Source organism: Acromyrmex echinatior, chromosome 9 (genome assembly GCF_024713525.1).
Source record: "Acromyrmex echinatior isolate Ae372 chromosome 9, ASM2471352v2, whole genome shotgun sequence".
NCBI lineage: Eukaryota > Metazoa > Arthropoda > Insecta > Hymenoptera > Formicidae > Acromyrmex > Acromyrmex echinatior.
The window spans coordinates 3,063,717-3,082,385 of NC_141860.1; the positions used below are offsets into that span (position 1 = coordinate 3,063,717).

Here is an 18,669-nt window from a genome sequence, read left to right on the forward strand (position 1 = left end):
ACTGAAAGACATGAAACACATCATATTTTTTAAATTATCTTTTTATTACGTAAGATCAAAATGAAATTATATAATAATACAGTATCATATATCCATATATTTTATTAATTGCTATTTTTCATAAGAATAATAATAGAAAATTATTCTCATTTAATTACATCATGTATGTAAAATGCAACATATAGATATATTCTATATAAATTAGAATTTAGAAGTTAATATTATATACTCTAATGTTAACATTTTTGTAAAATTATATTAGCAATGCTATTTTTCAGATTGAAGTTCAAACGAAATGGAAAAAGTAACCAATATAATTAACTCGTCTGATCTTTGAAATCCTACAACATTGATTTTTCTGATACTACAAATTTTGTTTAATACAAATCTTAATTTAGCAACATCTACTCAACGTTCATCTAAATTGCACTTTTTACACTGTATTTTTTCTTTCTACTTCCTTTCGCGAGCAAGAATATGTACCTATCTTACTTTAAGTGCCGAAAGTGCAACTGGCATACGAAACGTAAAAACGACCAAATTCTCTCAGAGTCAGTTTCACCAATGTCAATTAGCTTAATCGGTCGTTGACTGACCAATCGTGTTTTCTGTTTAATAGAATCGATCAATTGATAGTTAATCAAGATTAAGCTCGACATTGGTGAAACTCACAGATTTCTTCTCTCCATTCAGGTCCAACTTCCAACAGTTCCAACTCGCAGTTTCCAATGAGACCAGAGAAGGAGCGCTCGAGCAGAGCTGCCAATCGCAGCTCGTGTTCGTGCAATTTGCAGTATAAATCCACCTTAAGAATCGCGGCATTCTCGCCACTGATCTTGGCCGCACTGTTGACTGTTCACGGCGACATCATCCGCGCCCCGCAGACATGTATTATTGATGCGCTAACCTATGCGACGGAACAACGCTTAGCGATCCGTTGCGAGTAAATCCCGCACTCTACCGGTGTAACTGCGCGCATTGCGCCCGGCGATTAATCTGTGAGTAAGAAGTGTCGTCGTGCTGCGTAAAATTGTGCCGCGCCACGCCGTCACACGCCGTGCCGTGAATCCGCTCAACGACGACGACGACGACGACGACGACAACGCTCGGCCACCGACGTCGCAACGAGCGTCTCCCCGCGCGCAGCTGTCATCGCGCGTCGCCCGTCGACGTTCATTTCGGAGTGTGAGCGCGAAAACTGTCCCGTGAATGATCGTCTCTCGTGCATGCTGCCCGCGTGTATCATCCTGACCTCTTGTCGACCGCTACGTGTTCGACCCGGCCTTGTCCCGGACGTAAGTTCCGTCGCGTTGCCTCCAGCCGTTTTGCTGGAATGATTTACGCTAGCAATTTCGATAATTCTTATCGTTACACATATATTCGATAATAAATTGTTGACGGATATTCAAATGTCATTGTGATGTTAGATAAACAAAGGTTTGCTCTTGGTATGTTATCGACGACAATTGTTAATGATTATTGGAGACACATCAAGAATAGATAATTCATTGAACTGATATGGCCTAATTTGTTGATATTAGCTAAATGAATTTGTTTTTTTTCATATCTACTATTTCAAAGTGGAGTAATTATTGTCTTTATCTGTAGTCTTTTTCTGTACTATTTTATTTGTCGACATATTTTTTAAGCGTATTAATTGGCTACAACATAGAAAATTTTTGGAGATTAAAGAACTTAAAGACTTTCCTGTAATCAATTCGTTTGAAAAACTTTGTTGTACGACAAATGAAATGAATTAATATCTTACTGTTGGTTTCTAGTAATGTAGATTTAATCGCGGTTCAACTTATTCTTTATCTTTCTCTAGAATTAGACAAAGATAAAGAATAAGTCAGACTAAGATTAAAAAGATTAATTTACATTGATAGAAACAAGCATAAAACTGTGATTGAGATATAAAGCATGGATATAGTGTTTTCATAAAAAAATATAACTAATATTATTTACAGAAAAGCAACTGTTATGATACATGGCATACGGATGCGAACCATTAGATGGTAGAATGTGAAAGATTGGACTATACCAAGTCCAAAGGAAAAATCAGTGATTTGTGGGAAGGAACGCGACATCGTCCATCACGGCTTTCACCGAGATGGTTGGATTGGCGGGCGGGGGAAGTCATTTATATCCCTCGCCCCCCATGCAACCAAATCCAGAGTGTAAATATCACAGTGATAATCATAGTATATTTGAATGTGATACTTGTATTAGTCATTATCTCTTATCATTGATATTTTATTTGTGTTTCGAGGAATTTATATTTCTCTCTAATAATCAGCTATTGAATAAAATTAATTGATTAAAGATTAAATAGTTAAGTTTTTAATATCTTTGATTTTGATTATTTCAACTTTAATAATTTTATTTCATATACACTTGGAAAAAGATATGTTTAAAATGAGATTATTGTATTTTAAATTATTAAAATAAAATAAAGAATTTTATTGTGTGATTTTACTAATTTTATTTTTTACTTATTTTTTATTTTTTTTTAATGCAGTGAGAGAGATGACTGGAATAGCGCCTAGCGCTCCAACCAGCGCAGATGCCTGCTTAAGTATTGTGCATTCATTGATGTGTCATCGTCAAGGTGGTGAAAGCGAAGGCTTCAGCAAACGAGCAATCGAATCTCTTGTGAAGAAACTCAAAGTAAATCCCATATATGCATATCTCTATGTCATTAATATTATGTAATATTGTTTTAAAAAAAATCTTCTATTGTGCTAATATCTTTATTTTTGCTAATTTTTAAATTATTTTCTATTGTCTTATTTCATAGGATACGTTCCATTTGACGCTTATAATACTCGCGAATATTATTTATCCTTGTTTAATATTTGAATAGACAACAAGGATGAAATGATTCTATGAGTGTTACGTCAAGTGAATTTATTTTGTGAAGACAGCTGATTCTCATTTTTACTTTTGGTTATCATTCGACAGTTTGTAACCGCTTTTCTATTATATTTCAAAACTGTGGCTGCATTATTTATTGGGAATACTAAAAATCTATAGTTACGTATATTTCCAGCGAATAACAGAACGCAGTTTGTAAATAAATATTAGATTTTATGCAGATATTTTTTGACATGCACAAAATACAGAAATTCGCACAAATATGCACAAATAAATATGCATTTTTAGAATGTGCTTTTTTAATGAGACAAATTTCTATTTTTATGTTAATTTCCAATGCTTTCTAAAAAAAGTATGAAATTGAGAAAGAATCTGATGTCTACTTATAAAGATTAATTTACGATGCGTACAATTTGCTCAACAGGAAAAACGTGATGAATTAGATAGTTTGATCACTGCGATAACTACTAATGGCGCACATCCAAGCAAATGTGTCACCATCCAAAGAACTTTGGATGGTAGGTTGCAAGTAGCAGGACGAAAAGGTTTTCCTCATGTGATCTATGCTCGCATTTGGAGATGGCCGGATTTGCACAAAAATGAACTGAAACATGTGAAATACTGTCAGTTTGCTTTTGACTTGAAATGCGATTCCGTATGCGTGAATCCCTATCACTATGAGCGAGTGGTATCTCCGGGCATAGGTATGTTGCGACATGTAATCTTGCTTTAGATTTTATTTTTAACACAGTATTTGTATTTTATGTATGCATATGATATTTCTTTCTTTTTTTTAAAACTTAATTTCTCTTTCCCCTTCTTTTCTTATTTTTGCCTTTATTATTGACATGGAAAACGCTCGATTAAGCTTAATTCTATCATTTCCGATCGTAATTATTCAACGAAATAAGTATAAATTGTGCATCCTGGGGTTAACAAATACAGAATATTAGAGCGAAAAAAATCATTGATTGTTGTGGTCTTCTTGGTGTCTTGATGGAATGGGTTGGTTTCCCCCGCACAGACCCGTTCTTTACAGACCTATCCGGCCTGACATTGCAATCTGGTGTGGGTGTCGGTCCCGGTGGAAGACTAGTTAAGGACGAATATACCGTCGGCGGCGGCGGCACGGCTGCTGCGGCAGCCGCTGCCGCAGTCGGATCCGCGATGGACGTGGACGGCGAAATGAATCAAACGATTCAGCATCATCCGCCGGCTCAGTCAACTGCCTCGAACAATGCACAACAAGCTCAACAAGGCTTTATACCGGGTTTACCACCGCCTAACTCAAGTAAGTTGAATGTTGCTATTGTATCTTTTCATTTTGTGAACTACTTCTACTTTATCAAAAATTTTCATCAATTGGCTTTATACGGTGTCTGTTTGTAATTAATGTCTGGTAATTAGATAGTAATGTATCTCGATGAATCAGTGCAACATATTAAGGTAAATATTGACAATAACGGAAATAGCTTCGATGATCTTGATCTTAACATATGTCAAGGTCATGACCTTGTAACCTTCTCAACAGGTTTTAGCCATCCTTCGTTAAAAAGTTATTAACAAAAAAAGTTTTAAAAATAATGTTTTATTTCTACTGTACATATAACAATATTAAATACTATTTTATATTTTCGTTTACATTTAATAGGTATAATAACTTAGCCCTAATCCATGTACCATTAGATATATATCCATTAAATGTAAATGAAAGTTTAAAATAGTATTTACTGTACATGGTAGGATTAGGTTATTATGTACTATTAAACTTTTCGAATATTTCTGAGTATTTCTGAAAAATGTTTCAATTTATCTCCCCCCCCCTCCTTCCCCCCTTCCCTGCTTGGAGACGACTCCTACGCGAAGTGACTTCCTTTTTTGTTTTTAAAAATGACTTTGTAAAAACACTAAGTCACTGCTTTAAAAACACAAATTTACTACTTTACAAACAAATTCATTTCTTTACAAACAAGTCCATATAAGTTTCGACACGGAGTGACTTTTGCCTCATTCCCCTCCCTGTCTAGAAATTCTTAATGTACTATTCGACATGATTACATTGCTCATTTATTTTGGTGGATATCGTTTGTATTTACAAATTTTGATCGCGCAATCTTTGGCCGGAATCAGACTACGCATTCAAGAATGAGATTGAAGATTGAAAGATTGAAATTTCACCAACAAAGAAATTTTGGCTCTTTTTATTCTGATTGGTCAAACATCTGCCTTAGGCAGTTTCTTCAAATTGTAAGCATACAGTTGCTATTTCTCAATAGATTAGTACAAGTGATGATTTATTATTATTAAATATCCTATATTTCATATAGTATTTATTGTTGTGTATATATATATATATAGTAGAAATAAAACATTATTTTTTCAAACTTTCCATTATTGTTAAAGCATGAAGGGGCAGAAGGTGGAGTGAGAGCTGCTTTGCGTAAAAAGTCATTATACGTAAGCAAAGAAGGATATAGAATAGCTTTTAATATTGTATAAAATAGAAATAAATTGTTTTTTTTTAAACTTTTTTGTGATAACTTTTTAACGAAGGACGAGCGATGGCTAAAATCCGTTGGAGGTTACTCAGGGTTATGACCTTGACAACATATGTCAAGGTCAAAGTCATCGGAGTTGCTTCCGTTATTGTCAATATTTACCCATATTAACATAATGGACACATCTTTTTATCTAAATATAAGAATGTTAATAAGTCATTAAACCGACAAGTCGCAAATTTGGCATGTGATGGTTACGTTTCAGGAAAATTTATGCAGATACCATCCAACTGTGCTAAAAATAAACATGCTATTGAATTCGACGCGCTCGATATGATTGTTAATTATTAAAATGATTGCGCTAACGAGCCAGCCGCTTTCGTTTATTGCTATCGAATGTAGATTTAGTAGGCAAGAATACGCTTCGCAAATTTCTCTTTTGTTGCGTAATACAATTTTTGTTTTGGCTTCATTGTTTTCTTTTCCTTCTGATTGTTCGGCACAGCTAGTACTGAGGGTATGTTTAGCGCCGGTGGGGGCGGCAATAATGGTAATCCCCATGCTAAACTGGACGACAATAATTGCCCCAGACAAACCTGGATACCCACGCCTCATCACTCGGCAAGCCGTAACATGCATCATCGTACGTATTTCATTGTACACAGCTATTTATTTAAGGTGCTTTCAATTATATGTCGCTGATTAGCCATCGCTCAATGTTGCCAGTGTGCATTTTTCGTGATTCTTAAAATCGAATCAGAATTTCCCAAATTAAATCGCATTTCATAAAAGTAGCGCTTCATAAAAGATGGAGTAATTACGAAGCAATTGTGCGAAAGACAATCTTTGAATTTATTTCATAGAAAACGCAAGATATATCTGAAATGGCATCCAATCATGAATCAATCCTGAATTCAAAGATGGGTAACACATTCGTTACAATATCAGGCTATAATGTTTAAATCACTGTAACCTATACAGCCAACTTTATCCGAGAGACATCCTAAGAACGTCCTTTGGATATTTTTAAGATGTCTCTTGGAGATTTTTAGTGCTATATGAAAAAATTTCAAATTAAAATAAAATTTATGAAAAGAAAAGCATAAAAACCATCGCACAAGATATTATTTATGATATTTAATTATCATTACATTAATAAAACATTAGACGTTTCGGCTACAATCTGGCCATCTTCAGTAAATTCAAGTTTATTCTTAAAACACAGAATTACATTTAGCTAATATTAAATTCAACCGTCCTGTAATATAACTATGTATAAACGTGTTCTTTCATCATGTGAAGGTGTCTCGTACAAAAATGTTGCAACGCCAATTATCATATTACGAAATATGTAGAACAAGAATTTCCAGATTCTAATTTACCTATCTTCTAGTCGAAATATATGAGAATAGAATCGTTACCTGTTTTACAGAAAAAAAATGATGAATCTCAAGTATATCCTTTACACAGATAGAAATTTGTCGTTGTGACGTTATGTGTTATTATTTATCATATCATATATGTTACCACTATTTATATATATGTATCAAAAGTTTGGATTGTTCTAGAATTATTTATTAAGTGTGAGAGAGATCTTTCTTAAGAAAAAGCAGATAAACATCGGGTAAATCTTCAATGTTACTTTGCTCATTGATACTACTTATTTGGCTTTTGTCATTTCAGAGATTCTTCTTTTTATTAATGATTGTTCTGTGTCTAAAATTCTGATATTATTCCAATCCAATTCATGCATCTCATTCAACTGGTGACGCGAAATCACTGACATCTTCGAAGTGAATCTTCTTATGTCAGTTCTATGTTCTTTTATTCGAGTTTTTAATTTCCTTTTTGTTTGGCCAACATAAATAAGATAGAAGCATAAATAAATAAGAAGACTCACAATTTAAACAATTAATTTTATAAATCACTCCACGGTGATCCTCTTTACGCAAAGGATCTTTTCCAGTTTTTATAAATCTTTTCATTTTATTTATAGGTTTGCAAGCGATATTAAAGCCCTAAATATGTGATAGTTTTTTGAATTTTTCGATATTTTATTTAAATATGGTATTATGAAAAACTTTTTCTTTAAATTAGAATTAGAGTCACTTTCGTTATTATTGTGCTCACCATTTTTATCTAAATTAGATCTACTTTCTAAAGTTTTAATTCTATTTTTTATTGTTGAAAAGATGAATTTAAGAGGATAACCATTCATTAACAGAGTGTGAATTAAATCAGAGATGTTTTTTTCTTGAAATTTTAGATGGGATAAAAGCAATATTCTATCTAATTTATGATTACGCCCCTTTTGTGTACTAACGGATGATTCGAAAAATAATTTAAATATCTCCCTAAATTAGTAAGTTTTTTATAAATATCGAAGATGATTCTTCCTTGTCTCATTAGTTTAACATCTAAAAAATTAATGCCATATTCATCGCCAAAGTCAACTGTGAATCTTAGCTTTTCATGATATGAATTAAACAATTCCAGAACATTCTCCTCTTTGTCTTTATGCACCACTAATACAATGTCATCAACATAACGGAAATAAAAAGACGAGATAACATTATTAGTAGTAATAATTTCTTGTTCTAAGTCTTGTAGAACAATATTCGCTAATATAGGGGACAATGGAGAGCCCATTGGCATGCCAAAAATCTGTCTAAATATTTTTTTGTCGAATTTAAAAAATGTAGAGTTAATTATAATCATAATTGCTTTGATAAACTCATGTAAAGGAATCGAAATCTTGTTTTCGATTAAGTTCCACCTACGTTCAATATTCTTTAATACTAAATCGGTCGGAATGTTCGTATACATCGAGACCACGTCAAATGATATAATACTGAAGTTTTTATCGATTACCTTTCCATTGAGTTTATTTATAATATCAAAACTGTTTTTTACATAACTGAAATTATTTTTATTATTATTATCTATAATATCTTTTAAGGTCGTCAAATAAAAGCACTGTTTATGCAGCTAACTATCAATCTTAGCGGACCTTCCTTATGAATTTTTGGCAGTCCATAAGAATTCGGAAGTTCGCCGTCCGATACATATAATACAATTTTTTGTATATGTTTAGATCAATGTACCCCTTGTTTTTCCAATTTTTTAGTAAGTTACTAATTTCTGTTGTAATTTTGTTAGTGGGATCTTTATTTATTAAACTATATGTACTCTGATCATTGAGAATCTCATACATTTTCCCTATGTAATTTTCACCATTCTTTTCTTAAGAAAGATCTCTCTCTCACACTTAATAAATAATTCTAGAACAATCCAAACTTTTGATACATATATATAAATAGTGGTAACATATATGATATGATAAATAATAACACATAAGATCACAACGACAAATTTCCATCTGTATAAAAGATATACTTGAGATTCATCATTTTTTTTCTGTAAAACGATTCTATTCTCATATATTTCGACTAGAAGATAGGTTAATTTTAAATTAGAATCTGGAAATTCTTGTTCTACATATTTTGTAATATGATAATTGGCGTTGCAACATTTTTGTACGAGGCATCTTCACATGATGAAAGAACACGTTTATACATAGTTATATTACAGGACGGTTGAATTTAATGTTAGCTATATGTAATTCTGCGTTTTAAGAATATTGTGAATTTACTGAAGGTGACCAGATTGTGGCCAAAACGTCTAATGTTTTATTAATGTAATGATAATTAAATATCACAAACAATATCTTGTGCGGTGGTTTTTATGCTCTTCTTTTTGGTTCATAAATCACGTTCGTTTTTATTATGTATTAAAATAAAATTCTAATTTTAGAAGAATCTAAGATTTCTGAAATTTGAAAGCTAGTTAGTTCTGCAATGACCGAAAATCAATTATTAAAACGTTTAGAATATAAAATATATTTAGAATAAATATTTTGGGAAACGCCGATTCACGCAACAGTTTCAGAGCAACTATAGCGAGGGCCATGTTCGTTGCGTTTTAATATTTTATGTTGCCTGCATCGTGTATGAATTTTGATTTTGCAGCAGTAGTACATCCAATGAGTCACACCGTAGGTAGCCAGCAACAGTCGTTGAATTCAGCGTCAAGCGGAACGTCTGGTGCGCAGATTCTGAGTCCCGCGCAAGGACAATCAACCGCCGACACGTTCTACAACACTACAACACCCCCGCAGGATATCAATCAACCTCCTACAGTTGACGCGTTAGCGGCTTCTTTGGGTAACAGATTTTTTACAAACATTTTACTCAAACTAGCAAAAGTGACTATATTCTACTACTAAATGCAAATTCCAAAGATCTAAATTTCCCTTCTAGCATTTTTAACACAAAAGTACTTTAATATTCTTAATATATGAATTTATTTCCATTGGATTGAATAGGTGAAGGGCAAAGTTCTCCTGTGTCACCTGTTCATCTTCACCATCCAAATGGTTTTCCCGTGGGTACAACCCCGTACAATTCCGGTGCGCCACAATGGACTGGGGCCAATACTCTCACATATACTCAAAGTATGCAACCACCTGACCCTCGACATCTTCATACGACATCATATTGTAAGTTAATTACATTAATCCAAAGAAAAATTTCCTTTTTAGACAAATCATTTTTTTTTTTAATTATATGAAGGGCCTTAAATGAACACACAAAATGAATGTTGAGAAATACTAATCTAATATGATAAGACACACTTGACGTGACAAAATGTCTCAAAATACGTAACCAGTTTTAATTTCATTCTAGTCTTCATTCAGATCGCAATACAATTAATAATTAATTGTTAAAGACTCAGTTTAAATAATTAATTTTAATTATTTTATATGTTATGTCGTTTAACTCTTTATATAATCTTTTATATAACCTTTTATGATTGATTTTAATTTATTAAAATCTAATTAATAATTAATTTGTTACTATGGTTATTACAATAATGAATTGTTCTTTCTATTCTTGTTTTCTAAACTATGTAATTTAACGACATAACTTTACATTGAATCTAATACTTCAATGAAACAGGGGGAGGCCATGGAAATGATGTCAGTGGAAACATTGGAGGATTGCTCTCTACGCAACCAGCACCAGAATATTGGTGTTCCGTTGGTTACTTCGAATTGGACATCCAAGTCGGAGAAACATTCAAAGTCAGTAGTGGTTGTCCCACAGTCACCGTGGACGGCTACGTAGATCCTAGTGGTGGAAACAGATTCTGCTTAGGTGCCTTGAGCAATGTGCACAGAACAGAACAGAGCGAACGAGCACGTCTTCATATAGGTAATTATAATTCAATTGAGAGTTTTCTAGAAAATATTATAAATCCTTGATTAAAACAAAATATTTTAGGGAAGGGCGTTGTATTGGATTTGAGGGGTGAAGGTGATGTTTGGTTAAGATGCCAGAGTGAACACAGCGTCTTTGTACAGTCTTATTATTTGGATAGAGAGGCAGGCCGAGCACCTGGTGACGCAGTACATAAAATCTATCCCTCGGCGTACATTAAAGTCTTCGATTTAAGGCAGTGCCACAAACAGATGCGAGGCCAAGCCGCCACTGCTCAAGCCGCTGCAGCAGCGCAAGCTGCAGCTGTTGCAGGCCATCTCACACACGGAGCACCTATCACCAAAAGTAAGAACCGAGCAGCTATCAATAACACGTTTTTAATAACTTAATTAAATTATAAATATAGTTTAGCACATAAATAAAATATATTTATTTTATTAAGAAAATACATTTTAATACACTCACAATAGTGTATACAATAGTGTATAAAACACAATTATTATTCAGGTCTCAGCGCAGCTGCAGGGATTGGAGTCGACGATTTACGTAGACTTTGTATCCTGCGTTTGAGTTTTGTTAAGGGATGGGGTCCAGATTATCCGCGACAAAGTATAAAAGAAACACCATGCTGGATTGAGGTATATTTCGTAATTTTACTTTGCGAATCTCTTTAATCAGAAATTCTTTTTTTAAAAGAAAATGCAAAAACTAGTACGATTAAGTAGTAGATTTAATAAATAAAAAGTATAATATATATTTTGAAAGTGTAATATATAGGAATTTATTAAATTTTTGCTTACATTATTTTTAAATTCAAAAATAAACGTATGAAGGGTTATACATTTAAATCAGAGTCAAATTATCATTTATTTATATTAATTTATCAATTGTTATATCATTTTACACATCGTAATATTCTATTTTCAATATTATTTCATTTATTTTCCAGGTGCATTTACACAGAGCGCTTCAATTGCTGGATGAAGTGTTGCATACAATGCCCATCGATGGACCACGAGCAATCGAATAATTCCATCGATTCGAGTTATGAGACATGTAAAAAGAGCTATGTTGTTGCTAAAGTCGAGTGCGTAACATACGTCGTTTGAACAATCATACAAGTAATTTCGGCTTGAGAACGCGAGTGGACACACCGGATGGACCAAATTCATCAGACGTATGATCAAACGATTGAAACGCGAAATTCGGCTGGGGAGCTCGGGGAAGAGATCTTGCGAAAGCTATTTATATATTTAACGACTCGTGATATAATAACTGTGTAGGACAGGAGTTCTCAAACTTTTCGATGTTCATGTTGCAGATAAAATTATCTATATATATATATATATAATATATATAGTATAATCTAAAATTCTATACATTTTGCATATGCATATTTTTTTTATCATAGAATGTGCATAATGTAACTCATCTGCAAATAAAAAAATAGAATTTTTAGACAATTGAAGAGAAGAAGGGAAAGACATACGCGAGCGTTAATTATCACATATAAATGATTTAGTATTATATCGAAATTTACATGTGGTAGGTCCTTTAATTATTTTTGTATTATTATGTCCCAGAATTTTTTTATAGATAAGTGAGAAAAATATCAATGGAAATTATTAAACCAGAAACTGTTTATTAATTTTTTTTATATGCATCGTGAAACTTTATTTAATAGTTGTTTATGTAATATTCATTGCGAGCAAAACATAATTTGGTTTTATTCTTTTTATTATTATTGTTTCTTGGCTGATCATATAAAGGGATTGAAAAACATTTTTCATATATGTTTATGTATTTATCATATACCGGAAAAAAATATTTTACATAAAATTATATATAATTTTATATATTTGAGTATAAATGAATATATTATTTATAATATGTATATTTATATTATGTATAATTCTTTATAATTATAGATATATAAAGTACATATATAAATTCATTTATGTATATACAATTATATATATTTTTATATAATTATATATAAAACATTTTTTCCCGAATATATTATGTTTATTATAATATTTTTACTATAGACCTTCCATACTGAAAAAATTCAAGTTGTTTTATTTTAATGTTCTTTGTGATAACATAATGTTAATACTTTATGTCTCGAACCATAAAGTCATCCTAATTTTTCAAATCCAAACTTGCATTTTTTGTATACATCTTGAATTTAAACGTATGGATATTTCATCCATTTTATTTAGTATGTAATCTGGTAAAAATACAATTTTTTTAGAAAAATTAATTAGATCAAATAATTAAAAGTTTAATTTTAGAGATCCGATAATGTTTTCGATGAGAAAAAAAACATTGTTCCCTTTTTTATTCTCCTCTTCGCTTTGGTTTTTCACTGGTTTGAGAACTCCTGCTGTAGGATAAAATATGTGCCACGGCCTTGCACTACTACCAACGTACAAAAGTGAAAGAAACGTTATTTTTATTTACAAGATGTAATTTTTTACGGAGAAAGGCGACATGACGCGTTTCATCAAGAGAGGAAAAACTACAGAAAAAAATAGAATTACAGTCTTCTATTTTACTAGGCGCACGGTGGAGAAATTTCCTCGGTGACGCGCAGTCCGTTAAGCTCACAGTGATACCAGTTTCGGAACCATTACATAGTCACGACCCTGTTCTTTGAGATTAGCTTTATAAGATAACTGAACTCTACTGTCTACATTTATTACTTACTGCAAATGTTAAGCTCAACATTTATATCGGACAAGAAGAGTCTTGCTTTTTTGGATTCCTGAATTTGTGAACATGAGATAAAAGAATATATTACAATTAAATTACTTAATTAAGAAGCATAAAAGTCACAATATTAATTCAAATTACAATTTGAACTAGCGTTGGCTTTTATACTTCTTGATTAAATAATTTTATTTATTCTCAAAACCGTTTTATATTATATTAAAACTTTTTTTAATTTTCAAGAAAAGAATGATGAATTCATATATAATTTTTAAAGTTTATTAATTGCCGAAGTAGAAACATTGATGTTGATTTCTAATTTTCTGATGAAATTTAGTAATTATCTTAATATAATTTAGTTTTATAATTTAGTAATTTAGTAATCTGAAAATTTTAACATAAACGTTCAAGAATCTAGGAATCTAAAGATTTGAGACACCAGGGATCTCAGAACCAGGAATCTTGAAGTCTAAGGATTTAGAGATCCGAAGACGTAAGAGTCCTAGGATATAAGAATTATCTTTATGCACGTGTATACAGTAGGGAAATTTTCTCTAAAGACACAGTAATACATTTCTGCCAAGTAGCAAGCATAGATAGTTCATAAGGACTCACGCATACACACAATTATAATCTTTCGCAAGGAATAAATTTTTGTATTTAAATTCGCATGGAAGAAATATCATGATATCACATTTATTTTTTTGAGTTGTGAAAAGATCATACTTACAATTAGAAAATATATTTATCACAATTTATTTATATATATATATATATATATATATATATATATAGACAGAGAGAGAGAGAGAGAGAGAGAGAGAGAGAGAGAGAGAGAGAGAGAGAGAGAGTGTAGCGATTATATTGGCAGAAATTTTACAGTGGCGTTAGAATTATTTGTTTATTATGAATGGGTAACTTGTTTATTATCTGTTTTACAGTTTATAACCAAAAACTATTTTATATATAGAAATCTTGAAGTTTTCTATAATGAGTATACTTGTTCATCTTTTTTATTTCTTCGTTTCATGGAATAAAATCTTTTAATTTCTTAGTTATTATATTGATTATTATTATTATTATTATTATCATTATTGCGGTTATTGGAGGAGACAATGAATTATGCAAAAAATAACATGTACAACTTGAAGCATAACAAATGTTTTTAAACAATTTTAGAATCAAAGAAGATCTGAGAACACAATTTATAAATTCAATTTGAAATGGAGAAATGTGAAAGAATTTAAGAATCTGTTTTAAATATACATATTACGTATAATATGTTATTTATTATATCTTTATCACATTGCGCTGAAAAAAAATTAAAGCAGTAAATCGGATTTAATTTTATTTATATGTATGGATTTCTTTCTTCGGTTATAAGTCTCCACCAATTAACCGCTGGATGTTATTACTATTATAATAACGTAGTACTTGTTGAATAATTATACTTACTGTTTACCAACTATTTTATTAAAATATAGTCGTACAAAATATTCTTACATAATATTTGATGATATAACATAGAGTGATTATACATATATAAGAATGAGAGAGAGAAAGAGAGAGAGAGAGAAAAGGAAAGAGAGTCGACCAAATTCAATGGTATGCATGTACAAGGTGCTTCAAAATGATCGGAAACAATATTTTTGTTCACCTTGTGCATATACTAGGGTGATCCACTTAAATCAACCATCTGAAATATCTCTGAAATACAGTTTATTTTTAATGATATAAAAAAATGTTTCAAATGAAAGTGGAAGGGTTTCGAGGGGGACGTATTTTGGTCATGTTGTTTTTTTTTTAGATGACGCCAAAAAAATATGAAGGTTACCTCCATTTTTTTAAATGGAATTGTATGCTTTTTTTTTTACACAATGTGATATTCCTTTAATTATTCTGCATATAAAAGTATTAAGGTAGTAATATCAAAAAACCAATAGTTGACGAGATGTTACATTTTGTTCTGGCACATATTGACATAAAATGTTACATAATTCGTGAATTATTAACTTTTTATAATCGTACCTTAATACTTTTATAAAATAATGAGATAAAACAGTTGGTGTAAAGAAAATACGTAATAATTTTAAAAAATTATATATGCAAAATGGATAATTTTTTAAATAAGCAATTGTTTTCTTATTAAAGTATAATCAAAAAGTTAATAGTTTACGAGTTATAAGAATAAAGTATAAAATATCTCATCAACTATTGGTTTTTTGGTATTACCTTAATACTTTTATATGCAGAATAATTATATTGTTTAAAAAAAAATCATACAATTCGATTTAAAAAAGTGTACGTAACCTTCATATCTTTTTAGCGCCACCTAGAAAAAAAACAACATGACCAAAATATGTCCCCCTCGAAACTCTTCTACTTTCGTTTAAAACATTTTTTTATATTATCAAAAATAAGCGAAATATTTCAGATGATTTAAATGGATCACCCTGTATCTTCCGCATATATATTTTATTCTAATTAATTCCACATTTGTGAAAACAGAGGGAAATATTTAAAACTTATTTACGATACACAATAGTATTTACCGATTATCATTTCTTGCAATTCAACCTTAATATTGTGGAGTGAATGAATGAATTTTCCACGAGAATTAAGATGAAGAAAGAGAAAGAGAGAGAAAGAGACGAGGATTGAACGTTACCGTTTAAACTAAGTTCGAAAAGAAGTTTGCATTCTGAATATATAATACATAAAAGTTGCTACATAGATGTCTGACAATTACTGTATTATATTTCTCAATGATAGATCTCTTGACGGAGGTCTGCGTGTACGTCAAGGAATTTACAAATGGAAAAATAATTCAGTAAACGCAGAACGCATCGGTGTACACAATGCCTTCCTTTGATCGACCAATGAAATGTACACACAGCTCAAGTATATTGACAAGAGATTCTTGCTTACAAAGCCAAGCTAGAAACACATGTGCCATCATTTTCGTGCATATAAGAAGAGATATAAAACTTAGGACTTCTTACAAGACTGTATTTTTAACTCCAGACTAAGCATCCTTGAATCTAATAAGAACTTAAACTACCACTGATCTAATTAAGAATTTAGATTCAATCGCGAAGCATAATATTTCGAAATATCCGTAGGTCTAAGAAGCCGAAAAAAAAAAGAGATTCAGACTTTGACAGTTGTAAGGATTTTTAAGAAATCCAGAAATGGCTCCGAGGCTCTAAGGATTTTAAGTAGGAGTCTAGTAAGCTGCTAAGGTTCTGCGAACCTGCAAATTCCGTGGTTCTACTGATAAACCAAATTCTGCTCCCATTGTCTTAGTGCTTAGAAATTTCCTAGTAGCGTAGAAAAAGCAGAAAGAGAATGCAGCTCTTGAAACAAGCCATGAATTTTTTAACGCATGCATTAAAGTGAAAAATCACGCGATGTGCGAATAAGTAGATGAGAATCTCTAAAATTAACGATTGTAGAGAGCTCATCGACATGCTAAATGATTAATAGATTGTTTCTCAACAAAGAGGCTTAAGTACATACTAAAAGTTGATCCCATAGCATGTTTCATTACAACCACTTATACATGGAATACTGCCACTGTCGAGTTCACGAATTTTGCGAATGTTGCCTTCAGACGAATGCAGTTTTGAAATGCAAGAGGATTTTGCAAAATCTGGCCGCCAGAAGATCATGATTAAATTATTTTCGCATTGAATTTCTTTCACTCGCTTTATCATTTATCATTTAGAGACCGTTTAGCATGATATTGTCCATTCTTCAACTTTGAAATCTAAAACTTCTGAATGATGAAAAACCGCGAGACGTTCGTTACAAGTTCTCCTCCGTCAAAAAGATCGCTGTGAGACAGACCTTTTTTCTGCTTACTTGCGTTTCTTCAAAGCAAATGGCACAAACTGTTCTGCGTCTAAGCCAAAGATACTTCCCGAAATGCTGCAATTGTTACGAAATGTTAAAAAATATACGACGAGATTCTTCGATTTCTTCTCGCACTGGGCGTTCCGAAAGAGAAATCGAACGGAAAATTAAAAAGCTGCTTAGACAACACAAAGTCCAAAGTCAAGCGACAAAGCATCTGAAAGATATTCCGATTTTAGACTTTGGCCGAAATCCATAGTCTGTTCTTAATCTGAAAACAATCTCAAGCAATATCTTAAGATACTGATACGACTCTCTGGTCGGTATTCATATTTATAGTCGGATCTTATATTTAAGACCGTCTTAAGTACAGTCTTAAGATGTTATGAACCAATCAGAGGACCGCATTAGCTACTTAAAACATTACTTAAAATAAGAATCGACTATGAATACCGGCCTCTGATTGGTTCATAACATCTCAAGCTTAAGATCATCTCGAATCTTAAGTTACGTCTATGACCCTTTGTGTTGTTTAAATGATTAAGCGGAAAGTCGAATTAATAAGTCGATGAAAATTTTTTTCTGAAAACTTTATAAACGATCGAGAAGAATAATAACAAACGCGTGAGTGTCTTTTTGGAGCGTCCCGCGTGTACGAGATGTATAATTATTCTTGCGTTAATTATTATTTTCATTAATAAAGGATTCGTCAATTTTATGACACGCAGGTGGAATTTTATCGCGAGTTGTAATTTGGATTTGAATTTTCACGAAATTCTGACTACGTTCGATCTGTGAATGGCGTAAAGAGCGAGAAGGAAAAAAAGAGAAAAGGAACGACGTTATTATAGTATAGATACAAATTAATATCTGTGATTATCGTCGATGCAGATATATTTTAAGTAATTTCTACAGCGTTCGGGCACATTTGTAAAAAAGGAACGGAGGACAAGACAAAGGGAGAAAAAAGTAAAAAAAAAAAACAATTACAATTAATAATAACCATATACGGCGATAATAATTTTAGAGCGATTGTTGAGATAAGATTTATTCGTGTTTGTGTGGGATGATATTGTCGTACCGCGTGATGACGAAGATTAATTAATTACGCATTAATTGTAATTAGGATAATTAATATATAGTGTGAGTATGCTATTGCTGTTTCGAGGAAAGAGGGACATAAAAAGAAAGAAAGAAAAGTAGAAGGAAGACATGAGGGAGTTCGAATGAATGTATTTCGCGGAATCTGATTTTGTTGTTGTACATTATAGATACATCGCATTATACACGATCATTTTCAATAAACATATTCTATAAATGACTTCTCGCTTTTGAACATTTTCTGCTGCATCCGGATTTTATTTCTCGAAGATTTAATTACATTTCTCTAAAATATTATGTCATATTTTTTAAATCTCTCTCTGTTTATTTTTCAAGAATTAAAAAAC

The 18,669-nt window shown here is 31.7% G+C and overlaps 1 protein-coding gene across 6 annotated transcripts; it reads left to right on the forward strand.

The window, feature by feature from the left end:
- The first annotated feature begins 98 nt into the window (after window positions 1-98).
- Window positions 99-18,542, forward strand: Med (Smad/Smad4 homolog Medea). Of its 6 annotated transcripts, none has more exons than XM_087409141.1 (12): window positions 100-1,295; window positions 1,971-2,180; window positions 2,522-2,670; window positions 3,302-3,581; window positions 3,902-4,168; window positions 5,881-6,018; window positions 9,434-9,598; window positions 9,760-9,933; window positions 10,394-10,648; window positions 10,718-10,999; window positions 11,162-11,292; window positions 11,604-18,542. In XM_087409141.1, exons 2-12 carry the CDS (start codon window positions 2,114-2,116, stop codon window positions 11,682-11,684), a joined length of 1,989 nt encoding a protein of 662 aa, XP_087265267.1. In that variant the 5' UTR covers window positions 100-1,295; window positions 1,971-2,113; the 3' UTR covers window positions 11,685-18,542. The 6 variants fall into 6 exon arrangements, with proteins under 6 accessions (XP_087265269.1, XP_087265267.1, XP_087265265.1 ...); XM_087409139.1 differs by having other exon boundaries at window positions 102-1,295; window positions 9,407-9,598; XM_011064760.2 differs by having other exon boundaries at window positions 111-1,295; window positions 9,404-9,598.
- The last annotated feature ends 127 nt before the right edge of the window (window positions 18,543-18,669 follow it).